Source organism: Mytilus galloprovincialis, chromosome 5 (genome assembly GCF_965363235.1).
Source record: "Mytilus galloprovincialis chromosome 5, xbMytGall1.hap1.1, whole genome shotgun sequence".
In the NCBI taxonomy this organism is placed as follows: domain Eukaryota; kingdom Metazoa; phylum Mollusca; class Bivalvia; order Mytilida; family Mytilidae; genus Mytilus; species Mytilus galloprovincialis.
The window spans coordinates 39,054,261-39,068,956 of NC_134842.1; the positions used below are offsets into that span (position 1 = coordinate 39,054,261).

General features: G+C 30.4%; 1 protein-coding gene across 3 annotated transcripts in view; it reads left to right on the forward strand.

The window, feature by feature from the left end:
* Window positions 1-11,800, forward strand: part of LOC143075790 (uncharacterized) — a 33,796-nt gene extending 21,996 nt beyond the window's left edge. For 2 of the 3 annotated variants that reach the window (XM_076251352.1, XM_076251353.1), the window contains 9 exons: window positions 335-481; window positions 1,194-1,362; window positions 2,113-2,274; window positions 3,303-3,463; window positions 3,941-4,122; window positions 4,851-4,986; window positions 5,794-5,862; window positions 6,321-6,527; window positions 9,667-11,800. In XM_076251352.1, coding sequence (XP_076107467.1) covers window positions 335-481; window positions 1,194-1,362; window positions 2,113-2,274; window positions 3,303-3,463; window positions 3,941-4,122; window positions 4,851-4,986; window positions 5,794-5,862; window positions 6,321-6,527; window positions 9,667-9,717 — 1,284 coding nt within the window. In that variant the 3' untranslated portion in view covers window positions 9,718-11,800. Of the gene's footprint in view, window positions 1-334; window positions 482-1,193; window positions 1,363-2,112; window positions 2,275-3,302; window positions 3,464-3,940; window positions 4,123-4,850; window positions 4,987-5,793; window positions 5,863-6,320; window positions 6,528-7,400; window positions 7,472-9,666 lie in introns of those variants that run through there. The other variant, XM_076251354.1, reaches the window with a different exon arrangement.
* Window positions 11,801-14,696: the final 2,896 nt, after the last annotated feature.

Here is a 14,696-nt window from a genome sequence, read left to right on the forward strand (position 1 = left end):
AAACAAATCTCTGGTGAAAATTGACTACTTGATTGTAATGAAAATTTTTTTTAAATTACTCACTGGCATCAAGCTTTTTTGTGCTGATACCATGTCAAACAATCAACAATCATACATTTATTGAATTAAAAATATTGAATAAAGAGTAAAAGTTTTAATAAGATTTATATGAAACTGTTTGGAACTGTGTCTACCCATTAAGGTCTTGCATGGTTGGAATAGAAATAGACTTTATTCTGTTTTTGAGGTAAAATAATGTTTGCACCTATTTTATGCCATATTCATATTAAATTTAATAAATAATAAAAATTATGTTTACTTAATATATTTTCAGGGTTATCAATTAAATGTAGGTGGTCATCAGTTACGACTACATAATGGTGTTCCTCCACAGAAACCTAAATACCATGCGTCAGACTTAGATAATATACCAGTTGTACCAGGGGCTTCCATTCTTGTACGAGTTCTACCAACAAAAGCAGTAAGTATATCGATTTCATTGCAGTTATTTTAATAACATTTTCTTTTTATACCTGTTTGCAAATGCCTGTCTGTATATAAAAAGGCATAAAGACTATTCTTTAAAGGAGTAATGATTTTGGATGAAACACGACACATTTTACAAAATTGAGTTGAAATGGAATGTTAAATTTTGTGTCCTGAGTTCTTTCCTACCTGCAGTTAGAAATAACTCCTATCATAGCTTTATTAAATGGTTCATTGGCAACCATATCACACACATAAATATCTGCTCCTTTTTCTCATATTCTTTTGTTCTCTGTCAGTCCAATTTTTTAAGGAATCAAGAATAACTTGTTTCTATTGACATGATTGATACTATATTTCACAGTTTTGGCATATGTCAGCATACATGATTTATACAAAAACTTGTTAACCTATACCTCTAAATCCACAAAAAGTTGCTATCGTATGAATAATGTACTGCGTGGATTTGTTATTATTTGTTTGGTACCAATTTTCATGGATTTCGTTGGTACTGGTAAACCACGAATTTGAATGTTTAAATGAACTACATATCTTCTATAAGGTTGGTGTAGAATTTGGAAAATCCATGAAATCCTATATCCACCTAAATGCAATTTTTTTTCAACCCACAAAAAAATGGTAACCACAAAAAAATGAATCCACAGTATTATGATATATGCATGAACTATTTTATTTGAATTTTATAGGCTGATCAACCAGCTCCTAGTTATGGTATAGGATATTACAAGTCTGAGTCATGTAGACCTACAGCATCAGAGAAAAGAATATTTAGTAGTTATAAGGAACATATGATGTATCCTAAGACTGTCAGAGATATGATACAGAGGCTGCAGCAGGCGGAAGGACAAACAATAGGTATGACGAATTGATATTTGGTATACTACCCTCTTTTTGAAGTAGCCTAGTCCTACATACAGATAGATTAGCTATCTGTCGGTTTAGTCTACTCTTAAAGGAGGGTAGTTTACCTTGACTTCACGGTTCAGCTAGCAAGCAAGCTAACTGAAGATATCACCTTTACCTACATACTCAATGCAATCGGCTGTAAAATGGACAGACAGTTTTATTTTTCTATGAAGAATCAACAATTAATCATTTAAAAAAAAAACGTTTTGATAACTTCATTATTTCAATGTCATAATTTATACAGTTATGGGTTTAGTAAAATAAACAAGATAAGTTTTGCTGTTAAATTTTTATTTGAAAACAAACATCATCAAAATGTAAACAATGTTTTTTCCCTCATAAGGTGGTACCTAACACTTTGATAAGAATTTATTGCCGTTTAAGTTTCATAAAATTTTGGCAACATATTTATTCTCACCCCTTGACAAAGACATAAAAAAAAATGAAAAAAACTTGAAACACACACTTCCTTGGAAAAATTTCATTAGACAAATAGCAGTTTGACAAATACTAATTTTGATCAATGAGAAGCTTTATATTTTCTTAATAATGAAACCTGATTTAAAGGTTCAGCTGACTTTTTTAGAGTCATCTCCCTGGAGTGTTATGTACCATCTTATAAAAATACTTGGAAAGGGAAATTGTTAAATGTCAATAATTAAAAATTATCCAATAGGTGTTATGAACATTTTTTTTCAGGCCATAATGATGAAGAACTGTTAGGTTGGCTCCAGGATAAACTAGACGTAAAGAAATATGGTTCTAATGTTGCTGCTGGTAACCTTCCACTGGACAGAGCAATACGATACAGGGTCAAGATGGGCATTAATGTTAAAATCCAACAAGCTCATAATCTACCAGGTATACAGGCTAAGTATTATAAGAAGAAGGGTCAGGGTGAAAATTGGACCTAGTAAACTGAAGTTAAGGTCAAAAGAACTGAAGTTAAGGTCAAAAGAACTGAAGTTAAGGTCAAAAGACTTATAATCCACCAGAAATATAAATAATGGGAGATGTGGGGTGCAATTTCTTTTTCTATAGATATAAGAAGATGTGGTAATAATTTCCAATGAGACAACTCTCCGTCCAAGTCACAATTTACAAAGCCCCAAACATTACTAGTGTAAAACCATTCAAATTGGAAAACCAACAGACCTATCCCCTTTGAATGGTTTTACACTAGTATAAAAAAAATATAGAATTGAGAAACACTTATGAACCACATCAACAAACCACAACTACTGAACATCAGATTCCTGACTTAGGACAGGTTCAAAAAATTGCAGCGTGTTTAAATGTTCTAATGGTACCAAACCTTCACCCTTATCTGCAGCAAAAGTGTAACATTACAACATAGAAAGACGCACTATAAAATATCAATTGAAATGGCTTAACTCGATTTAAAGACATATTAACACAAGTGAACATACATGCATTTTCAATTTGTTTGAAGCAATGTCATTGACAGCAAAACCATTCAAATGGGAAAACCAACAGACCTATCCTGTTTTTATGGGTTTACACTAGTATAAAAATGAGAAACACTTATGAACCACATCAACAAACCACAACTACTGAACAACAGATTCCTGACTTAGGATAGGTGCAAACAGTTGCAGTGGGTTTAAATGTTCTAATAGTACCAAACCTTCACTCCTATCTTCAACAATAGTGTAACATTACAACATAGAAAGACACACTATAAAATATCAATTGAAATGGCTTAACTCGATTAAAAGACAGATTATCACAAGTGAACATACATGCATTTTCAATTTGTTTGAAGCAATGTCATTGACAGCATCCATTGTTGACATAATTGTATTTATTTCACATTCAAGGTATTTCATTGTAACCAGAAATAAACAGATTTATTCATTTTTCTTCAGAGGGAATTTACCTTCAGTGTTTTGCCAGGGTACAGCCAGGAGAGAAGGTAGTATCCATGCCTCCTACAGAGGATGGCCATGGAGAGGAAGAGAAATTCATTACACTTAAACTAGACTTTGAAAGTTACCAGAAATCTCCAGTTTGGACAGATGATTTTACAGTAAGTTTTGATGTTTTAGTTACGAATATTAAGCTAATACAAAAAAGTATCAATGACAAGGTTCATGTCATGGGATGTGGACATGACAATGTGTAAGAGATAACCTAATTATTTGAATTACTCTTTTAAAAGGGTGATAGGCTATCTAGGACAGAGATATACAATTTGAAAGTAAATCATAAAGATTTTATTGCCTTTCAGTATTACACAATTTGAAAGTAAATCATAAAGATTTTATTGCCTTTCAGTGTTACACAATTTGAAAGTAAATCATAAAGAATTTATTGCCTTTCAGTGTTACACAATTTGAAAGTAAATCATAAAGAATTTATTGCCTTTCAGTGTTTGTATGGGTCACAGCATCAATTGAAAACTTCAATTTTAAAGCTTTATATCTGAGATGTACAAGATGAAAATAAATCTTTGTAAATCCACATGATGATTGACTGTTTGCATATGTGTTTGTTTATATTGCAGAATCTTCACCCGTTTTATGATGAGAATTCAGTACTTTTGATACAACTGTATGGATTAGATGTAAAATACACTAGCAGAATAGAACATGATGGGCCTGGTAAATTAAGGACCAGTAAAGATCAGGAATTATCATTAGGCAATGAACAAATAATAGGATGGACTGTTGTTCCATTATTTGAAGGGTAATTTATGGATGTGTTATTTGTATACTGTGAATTTGTTATTATTCTTTGGGTACCAATTTTCCTGGTTTTAAACAGTCAACTCATTATAAATTTTCTATTGGCTTGTTGCTAAATTTAGCAAAACCACTAAATGCAGTATCAAGGAAAATACAATTTCCCTTTAAAAAGGAACACAAAAAATAAATGAATTAACAATTGTTTCTTTAATATTTATGACATTCAAATGTTTATTATAATGGAAAAGGGGATATTGGATTTATTCATAACACAAATTAATTACTCTTGATAAAAGCAAAGGCAAATGAATAGCACTTTAATTGATGTTCTTCATCTCAAACATACAGTTACTTTCCTCTGCATTGAAGAACATAGAGTAAAGGTGATATAAAAAAAATTGTAGACTTGAATCTAACAAATACTGCCTTCATTTGCATGCCAATTTCATACAGAGACTATACAAACATGTCGACAATTACCAGAGAAAGACAAAGACCAACAGTTTTTTTTTTATACCAATTACTGTTATAATGGTCAGTTATGATTAAAAACAAAGCTTTTTTCATATGATACATGTACATCATAATTTGCTGATGTGTACATATTATTTTTTTATTTTTTTTATGCATGTTAAACAAATTATCACAATATGCATCTTTCCATGAAAAACCATAAAGTCATTGTATTTGTCTAGGACCGATAGAATTATGAATTTGCTTATTTTTCAGAAACTCAGTAATGTCAGGAACCCATGAGTTACCTATCTTTAAAGGCCAGTACCCTGAAGGGATGTTAGAAGATCTGACTAATTTTCCCGTCGATGAAGTTTTCAGGAGATGGAAGTGGGATAAAGGGGCCAGACTGGTATGTTAAATATATTGTTTGATGGTCAGTTATATTGAAGTTTGTCCACCATTATTATTTGTAGGTAGGAATTGATCTGTTATATCTCATTATGACAACTTATAATTTTTTATGAGCTTTTAGAACTTCAGAATGGATGTAATGAATGTAAGATTAAAAGAACTTAACATATGGATGTCAAATTAATTTACATAAGTTGTTTCAAATGGTTAGAAAAACAGACATTTTGTGTTTACTGTTAGAAAGGTTTTATGCCCCACCACGATAGTAGAGGGGCATTATGTTTTCTGGTCTGTACGTCCGTTCGTCCATCTGTCTGTTCGTTCGTCCATGGGTCCGTATGTCCGTTCGTCCCGCTTCAGGTTAAAGTTGTTGGTCAAGGTAGTTTTTGATGAAGTTGAAGTCCAATCAACTTGAAAATTAGTACACATGTTCCTTATGATATGATCTTTCTAATTTTAATGCCAAATAAGAGTTTTTACCCCAATTTCACGGTCCACTGAATATAGAAAATGATAGTGCGAGTGGGGCATCCGTGTACTGGGGACACATTCTTGTTTTTTAATTGAAATTGAACAGAACAAGGTGTTTGTCTTATCTTGTGTTTACATGTTTGTTATTATCATCTTCATATAGATAACAATGCAAGATTCTGGTAAATGGGCACATGCTGCAAAGTTTGTATACCACTTACTCCATTCTTTGATTTGATTAGTAACATAATCAGACATTAACCAGGATTACAACAGTTCCTTAGGAAACAATAAATAAATGCATAAATCTGATCAATACTTTATATATTTGTAGGCTGATTCCAGTATTGTAGTTGATGTTTGGGATGGACACTTTGAGTGGGATGAAGTTCCTGTACCACATGTAAGTACACAAATATATATACATCATAAAACCATTTAAAAAAAAATTCCCAAGTCTTACACAGTAGAGTTTGGTGCAGGGGACAGACATTATTTTTTGTGCTTGTCAATATGCCTTGTGTCTATAAACATAAAGGCAAAAGATGTTGACCGTAAGAAAATCTTTTTGCTTCACCAATAGTCCTGTTGGAGATAATCTATTATGAGCGATATTAGTTTTGTTTTCTGTATTACTATGTGAAGATGTATTAAGTTAAATCTTAAATCTTTTCATCCTAAAATTCATTAATAGTACAATTAAACTTAAATTAAAAGTTGTAACTTATAGAACAAGATGTGAAGTAATGTATGCATTTTGATTTTTTTTAATTTTCTTGTTGAAAATATAAACCATTCAAATGTTGTATGTAGAATATTAGATGGCAATAATAATTAGACCCTTTATCTTAAATTAAACAGACTTACAAACAGCTGATGTTGATGTTTGGAAAGGAAGAGTCATTTGTCAATGCCAGAAAACCCAAGAAATCATGGAAGAAAATAAGTGCATTTGTGGTAGAAGGGTTAGAGAAGAAACAACAGAAGAATGGTACAGACAGTGAGTTCTATCAAACAGAAAAAGATTTCTTCAACACAGAAATTACAAAGAAATTTTATGATTTAATGGTAAGTCTGAGATCAAATACATAAAACATGCCCACTTATAATTTTCATTTATGATCTTTTAATTCCCACTTTACAACGATTTTGATAAGGGATCATTTTCATGTTTATTAAGGTGGTACCTAACACTTTAACTAAAATTAATTTGGCTCGTTTAATTTTCTTAAAATTTTTACAAAGTATTTACTTTGACCCTTTGACAAAAATATAAAAATTTCAAAAAATTTGAACCAACCGTTTAATCAGAAAAATTACACTGGTTATATAGCAGTTTGACAAAAACTTATTTTGATCATTGAGAAGCTTAATATTCCCTTATGAACACAATGTCATTAAAACGTTCAGCTGATTTTACAGAGTCATCTCCCTGTAGTGTTAGGTACCACCTTAACATAAAAAAAAAAAAAAAATAAATAAAAAATAGATGTTTACAGCTGAATAGAAATATAAATAGAAAGCTTGGCATACAATCAACTCTTAACAAAAAAGATGGTAACTAGTAAAACAAATGTAAACAACCAATGGTTTAGATAGCCTGACTTTGTAAAGACACAAAATGTAAAGGGGTTAAAACTAGATTAACGATACATCTACCAACATAGATGAGCCCTTACTTGAACATGGAAATTAAAGACAGCACATTATTTGTAAAGCAGGGTCAATGTATGGTTGCTACTACAGAGAACTAGCTAGGGCAACTATTACTGTTAGTTGCATAATGCCACACACGAAAAACAAAATGTCATAGATTAGTCTTTTATTACATGTAAAAATATTTCAAAGGTTAAAAAATATGAATAATGCAAAAAAAAAAAAAAATAGACTATTGGTTAGAATTAATTAATTGAAAACTTGATTGATATATTGCATTTTCAGAAATGATCCAATACTTATTTAATTAGGTAAAGAGGTAAAGTTAGATATTGTAACTACCTCTTTCTATGTTCATCTATATTATTTCCTTGAATCTGTTTAGAAACAATGTTCATTTTCCCACTGCTATGTTCTCTCTATGCTTTGCCATGAATGTTTCTATCATTAAGCAATAGTTAGTTAAAGAACCATTGGTGGCCTTCACCTATTTTCTACTCTTTGGTTAGGTTTTTGTCTCTTTGACACATTCTCCATTTACATTTTCAATTTTATCAGTTAAAACTTAAAGAACCATTCCAAAGGAAATTTGTTTTACAGGCATTTACTTTACTCACTAAAGACCAAAATAACATAAAAAAAATCTAAACAAATTTTGAGTTTTTTTTTTTTTTGCATCAACGGCTTTTCTTTATCCACTGCAAAAAAAATATTTATATTGTTATCTTTGGGATGTTACTACTCCTGTTTCTGCATATTTTTCAGATACTGGGACTACTTTAGTTTTATCCAAGTAGTGCCATTAAAAAATGTACACACAAACCCCTACTTTGCATTGCATAATTTTATTACATATATTTTAAAAAGCCATTTTTAAAAATTTTATAAAACCCTTGTTATATAATTATTGTTTGAAAGAAACAATTGTTGATCAGACATTTATACGTATAATTTTTCGTACATAAATGACAGTGCATCATAAGCCTCTAAAGGCTGGTTGGTATAGATATATTCTATTATTGCACTTGTGCAATAAATCTTCCAAAATTCATGACGTCATCAATGACAAAATCTTAGTTTAAACCAATTTTTACTTTCAAATATTATATTGCTATACAATAAAAGGGTTATTGCATGAATATTGGGGAATATTGTCCCTTGTAGAACATATATTGCACTCGCAAGCTCGTGCAATATAAAATTCTACTCGGGACAATATTCCCCAATATTCATGCAATAACCCTATAATATGCAGTCAATAAACATGTTTATTGCACGCTAACTTTTGGTTACTTTCTGTAGGAAATATTATATTACTATACAATAATGTAATTTATTCCATATTGGTATTATTTTAGTAGGTTTCTCTATACGAATTGGATTTTGAATAAAAAAGCATATTCACCTGGGAAAGTGTTATTCACCGCGCTTAACGTCACGCGCTTTTACATGCAACGTTATGGTAAAATGTTTCATGTAAAATTTGTTTTGGTATATATGTTTGTGATTATATACATTTTCTTCTCTCGGAATATGGAATAAAACAATTACTGTCTTTTGCTTCGGTAAATATGGGGTTTAATTGACTTTTGAAAAACTGATATTCACTTCGGCCGTCGGCCTCAGTGAATATCAGTTTTTCAAAAGTCAATAAAACCGCATATTTACCTCATCAAAAGACAGTAATTGTATAATATTGTATTTCACATATTCATGTATGTACCAAGTTATACTTTAAAATAAAAATATCTATCTTTCTATACAAACAAAACAAGCTAGCCAAACAAATCTTTAAACAACAAGCATTAAGAAAATAGCTCTAATTGTTGGTTGAGGTTCTCTCTTACTCTGCTTATACTCTTAGATTTAGATCGGAAAATTAAAAAATTGATAAAAGGTTGTTGATTCGTGAAACTTTTTAATTTTACATAAATTGCATACAATTTTCTTATTAGTTATTCAAATAAAGTGAAGATGAAATTGATATGGAATTTCACTATAGATGCCATCAGTACATTCTTAATACTTTTAATGAAAGAAAAAAATTGAAAAGTTTAAAAATCAGTCTTAAATTTAAAATACAATGTATAAAAAATTTATAAAATATGTTTGGTTGACAGCTGCAAGCCATATTTATATGGCTGATGAGTAAAAAGCAACCCTCAATTCTGTAACTACAAAATAAATGTACAAATTGTTTCAGTATGGATAAGAAGATGTGGTGTGAGCTCCAATGAGACAACACTCCATCCAAGTGCAATGTGTAAAAAGATCAAAGTCGCAATTTATAAAAACTAAACAATTATAGGACAAAGTATTGCCTTTAACCAGAGCCCTGGCTCACACTGAAAAGCAAGCTTTAAAAGGGCCCAACATTAATACTGTTCATAATTCAAACAGGAAATCCAATGGTCTAATCTACATTTAAAATGAGAAAAAGAACCACTTATAAACTACATCAACAAATGACAATCACTTAACAAAAGGCTCCTGACTTAGGACAGACATACTGTAACTCTAATTGAGACTAAATGTATTTCTTATTTTACAGGAGGATGCCTTGATGACTGCAGGATTTGGTCCCCTGAAACAGACAATATAATGGACAGATTTTCAGAAACTATGAATAATTCACAGATGTTGTAATCTAAGATCATAGTTGTACTTATGTTATGCTATTATTGTCTGTACAAAGATATTGTTAAAAGAATGTCATACATTCCAAATAACTTGTAGATTCTGTAAAATTGATCTTGTACAAATATTGAACTTGGAAAAAAATCTCATAATCATACACACATTATATTAACAGCTTGTTAATATTTAGGATATATGATATTCATTTATATGTTAAGGATGTTTGCTACTCAGTTTCAAAATAAATAACTTTCCATAAAACGAGTATATATTGATAGGGGATTAATTGAGGAATCAAAAAAGCAAAAAAAAAATAAAGGGGTCAATGTGCTTGTTTTCGAGATATTAGCCATTTGAATTTTGGTGAGAAAATGTTCTCTCTTGATTTTTCATAGCTTTATCATTGATCAGTTCAAGTTCTGAAAAACTATTAAAAAATAAATAAGATTTTACAAGACTTTTACAAATGGCTTATAATTATACATGTAAAAGATTTATAAACAAAAAAATGGGGGTCCATGGGTAAAATTCTTTAAGGCATTCAAATGGATAAAACCAGAGGATTTCGAAGATCTGACAAAAAATCCAAAGCATTTCAAGCAAACATCCTTAATGGCATTATAAAAACTTTTTAAAAGAAAATGTGGTGTGAAACCAAATATGATTCATCTCAGTGTGGAAGATATAAATGTGGGTTATATTATAATCAAAAATATGATTTGTTTGATGGATGAATTTATGTAGATCTTATAGGGAAACAGTTTTTTTTTTCATTATGGTGTTTTATAATTTTCTCTGAAAATTGTTTGATAAGGTACTGAGTATTGGTATATACCTGATAAAATAAAACAGTTTGAAGACTTGATTAATTATGTTAACATTTTCTATAACATTCCAGTATTAACAATGGATTGTACTTGTTGTTTCTAACAAATACAAAATCAACAAAAGCATATAATGAATTTCAAAATAAGAAAACATAAATGGGATTTAGATTTTATTGCAGTGAGTAAAAACAGTGGTCATATTGTAAAATTATGTGGTTTTTGTTTTTCATTATATCACCTTTTTTTTTAAACAAAATTATAACATATCATTTGAAATATCTATGTTCCATTATTTTCCATAATGTTTGGTCTTATTTATTCCATTTTGTTTATTTATTTTTGTTTATAATTCATTCATATTTACAGATATTTTTTTTTTATTTTATGTATTGTTCATTTATAATTTTTTACTTTTAAGCATATTTAATTATAGTTGGTAACAATTACCTATTTTCAGTGATGCATTTTACATCTTGGCTTTTATGCAAATTATGATTATGCCTTAATTTATTCTATTTCTGAGGTAATTGGTTTCTAACCATATTTATTCAATTTGTTCTTTCACTGAATATTTTATGCAGATATTTATTGAAGACACATATAAAGAGGTTTTCATTTGTCATTGTTATATCCCATTTAGTTTGTGTGCTGAAGTTTAATTCAGTATTTTACTTTCAAATATGTCTAATTGTGCCATTATTTATACATACATTCTATAAAACAAACATTGTAGTATAGTTCATAACTTAGGTTTCAATACTGCTTTCATTCATGCACAAGATGGAAATAATTATTGGACAGCAGATGAAAGTTTTGTTTGTTATATGATAAGGGACGACATCAAAAGATCGATGTAGGATAAAAAACTTAAATCAAATAGTTTGGGGGTGGAGGGGGGTTAAAATTCTGCAAGTTTGGTATATCTAAAATCGATTTTTACATATGTCCCTATTGGTAAATCAATTTTTCCCAAATTAAGTTAAGAGGGGGGTGGGAGGGTCAGCGAAAAAACTATGTGAATTAAGTTTTTTATCCTACATTGAACTTTTGATGTCGTCCCTAACTATCTAACGTTAGTTTGATTGAGTTTTGTCTTTATAATTGCCAGATAATTTTAATTTGACTGGTGTGATGTAATTTTATAATATAGAGTCAAATACATCAAATATTTACATACATGTGACCCTGTTAATGTGAGTATAATAATCCCAATTTCAGGTGTCTTCTCACATTCTCCCGTTGAAGAGAAAAAAATCCTGTGTATAAAATATTTCAATTGAAATTTCCCAATCTCCTTATCTTCCTGTGTATAAAATATTTCAAGAATGTAAATTGAAATTTCCCAATCTCCTTATCTTCCTGTGTATAAAATATTTCAAGAATGTAAATTGAAATTTCCCAATCTCCTGATCTGAGTTTCACAGTCCATCACATGACAAATAGTTCCCTGAAATAGAGGAGATAGGACATTCTACAAAAAATTTCTTTAAGGCATTGTTGCCTTAATGACAATACCTCTTTTTTTAATAATATTAAAAATAGATAAAGAGGTTAATTTGATTTTCTGATATAATGATATGATGTTATACCTAAGTCTGATGTTATTTTGTGATAATGAATGATGTTTGTTTTATTGTAAGACTGATCTACAGCATTTGTAATATTTGAACTGAATTTGAAGTGTATATCTTATGGATATAAAATCATGTTGTTAAAGAAGCAAAATAAAGTCTGACTTTTCATTGTCTTGTGCTTTCAATGAATATTTTGGCCTCATTAGCTGAAGGTAGATGTCTGTTTATGTAGATAAACTTTGACTGAGCACAATTCCAGATATTAACATAGATATAGGAAGATGTGGTGTGAGTGCCAATGAGACTACTCTCCATCCAAATAACAATTTATGAAAGTAAACCATTATAGGTCAATGTACAGCCTTCAACATGTCTGTAGTTGTCCGATTTGTAATTTTACCTATTTTGTTTTCTTCATGATCGTGACATTTTGACTGAGTGTGGATTCTCATTGCTGGTGATATATATAAGAAGATGTGGCATGAGTGCCAATGAGACAAATCTCCATCCAAGTCCCAATTTGTAAAAAGTTAACAATTATAGGTCAAAGTATGGCCTTCAAAACAGAGCCATGGCTCACACCATACAGTAAACTATAAAGTGCCCCAAAAATTTCTAGTGTAAAACTATTCAAACAGGAAAACCAACTGTGAACTTAATTTGTTCAGTTACTTATCAAAATAGTATTAAAAGTGTTAGCACACAAAACACTCATTGTATCCACCACTGGAATGGGTAGCTTGCTTTACTGACAGAAATAAGTAGCTGTGGTATGAGTGCCAATGTGACAACTCTCCATTCAAGTCACAATGTGTGAAAAGTAAACCATTATAGGTCAAACTACGACTTATTTACTGACCTAGATAGATATAGGAAGATGTGGTATGATTGCCAATGTGACAACTCTCCATTCGAGTCACAATGTGTGAAAAGTTAACCATTATAGGTCAAACTGCGACTTATTTATTGACCTAGATAGATATATGAAGATGTGGTATGAGTGCCAATGAGAAAACTCTCCATCCATGTCACAATTTATAAAAGTAAACCATTATAGGTCAAGGTACAGTCTTTACTTACCACGATTGATTTTATGTTAAAATTCTTAAAGACAAATGTTTAATCACAAACATCACATAAACTTAACATTTTTAAAGATCCATGACTAAGAGGTTAAAGTCAGATAAACTGTGTCATACATATATTTTCACCATACAATTATTCCATACACTAGGTAGAGGTGACTTGTTGCTTGAATTATCCTGGAAATAGACTAAAACCAGAAAAACTAAACATTGAGCAATGAACCAGAAAATATGCTTTAAATTAACCCTGCCACTCATTGCCAAACAGATATGCACATCTTACAATTATCCCAAACACCAAATATAGTTGACCTTTTACTTATAATAGAGTGGGGTGCTCATTTTCGCCACAAGTTTCCATGTTTTCTGCACTTTACGTTTTTGAAATATACTGATATTTCTATATGAAAATAACATCAGAAGCAAAATATTCTTAGCTTGAAAACATGTTCCTTAAAAGTAATCAAAGCACTGTAAGCGCTGTAGGCAGTTACCAAAAACCAAGGCAAACACAATTATGAAAACTGTGACAATGTTGCTTCAATCTTTTTTAAAGATTTTTAAACAAGAACAAACATTAAACATTCATATATCATGTACATTTATGTTCATTTAATGAATTAACCATTAAGGCAAAAAATTCATATTTTATCAAGGTTTTCAAAAGCAACACATATATCAAGTATATTTTTTTCATGGTCATGAGTCTGCAGTGGTACAAGTTCGCAATGATTGCAGTTGTTCTAGTTGATAGTTAACGTTGGTATTAGTTGACTGTTAGTAGTTCAAGTTAACTATAGTACAAGCTTGTTTAAGTATGAATGGACTTGCTTCCCTTGAAAGAAAACTGAGATTGTTTTCTACAGTACAAAAGTTATGAGACCCAAATCAGACAAATTTTTACTACTACAGGGATCAAAGGTTTGGTCTAACTGACCTGCCCATAGTAAATGTAAATGACCCCCACCTTCACCCTAAATCCATGATGTGTAAGTTTTGGAAGAAAATGGCAGGTAATTATAAAACCGTTGGTAAAACATTCTTGGGCTTTAAAAATATGTTTTCTTAAAATTGAGCCATATCAAAATGAAATTTTTTATAGGATCAGATATAATTCCAAATATAATTAAGGTAAATTCTTTAAACCTACTCATTTTTTTCCATCAATAAAATTTTATAATAAACAGGAAATAATAGTAATTTAATGCTGTTACGTAGTCTCCCTAATAAAGCTCCCATAATTATTCATTCCCATGGTAGCCTGACATTGGGCAAAGTCTAGTACACATTGGTTAAGTCTAGCAAAGTGATATGCATATGTGACGCCTTGAATGTCATTCAATCTTTTAGAAATGACAAGCAGGAATGAATATGGTTGATGGGTTAACGTTGGTATCTCAATCTTTTACAAGTTCTGAAAACAGAGGGGTGGGGTGACACTAGGGACTACCCCTATAT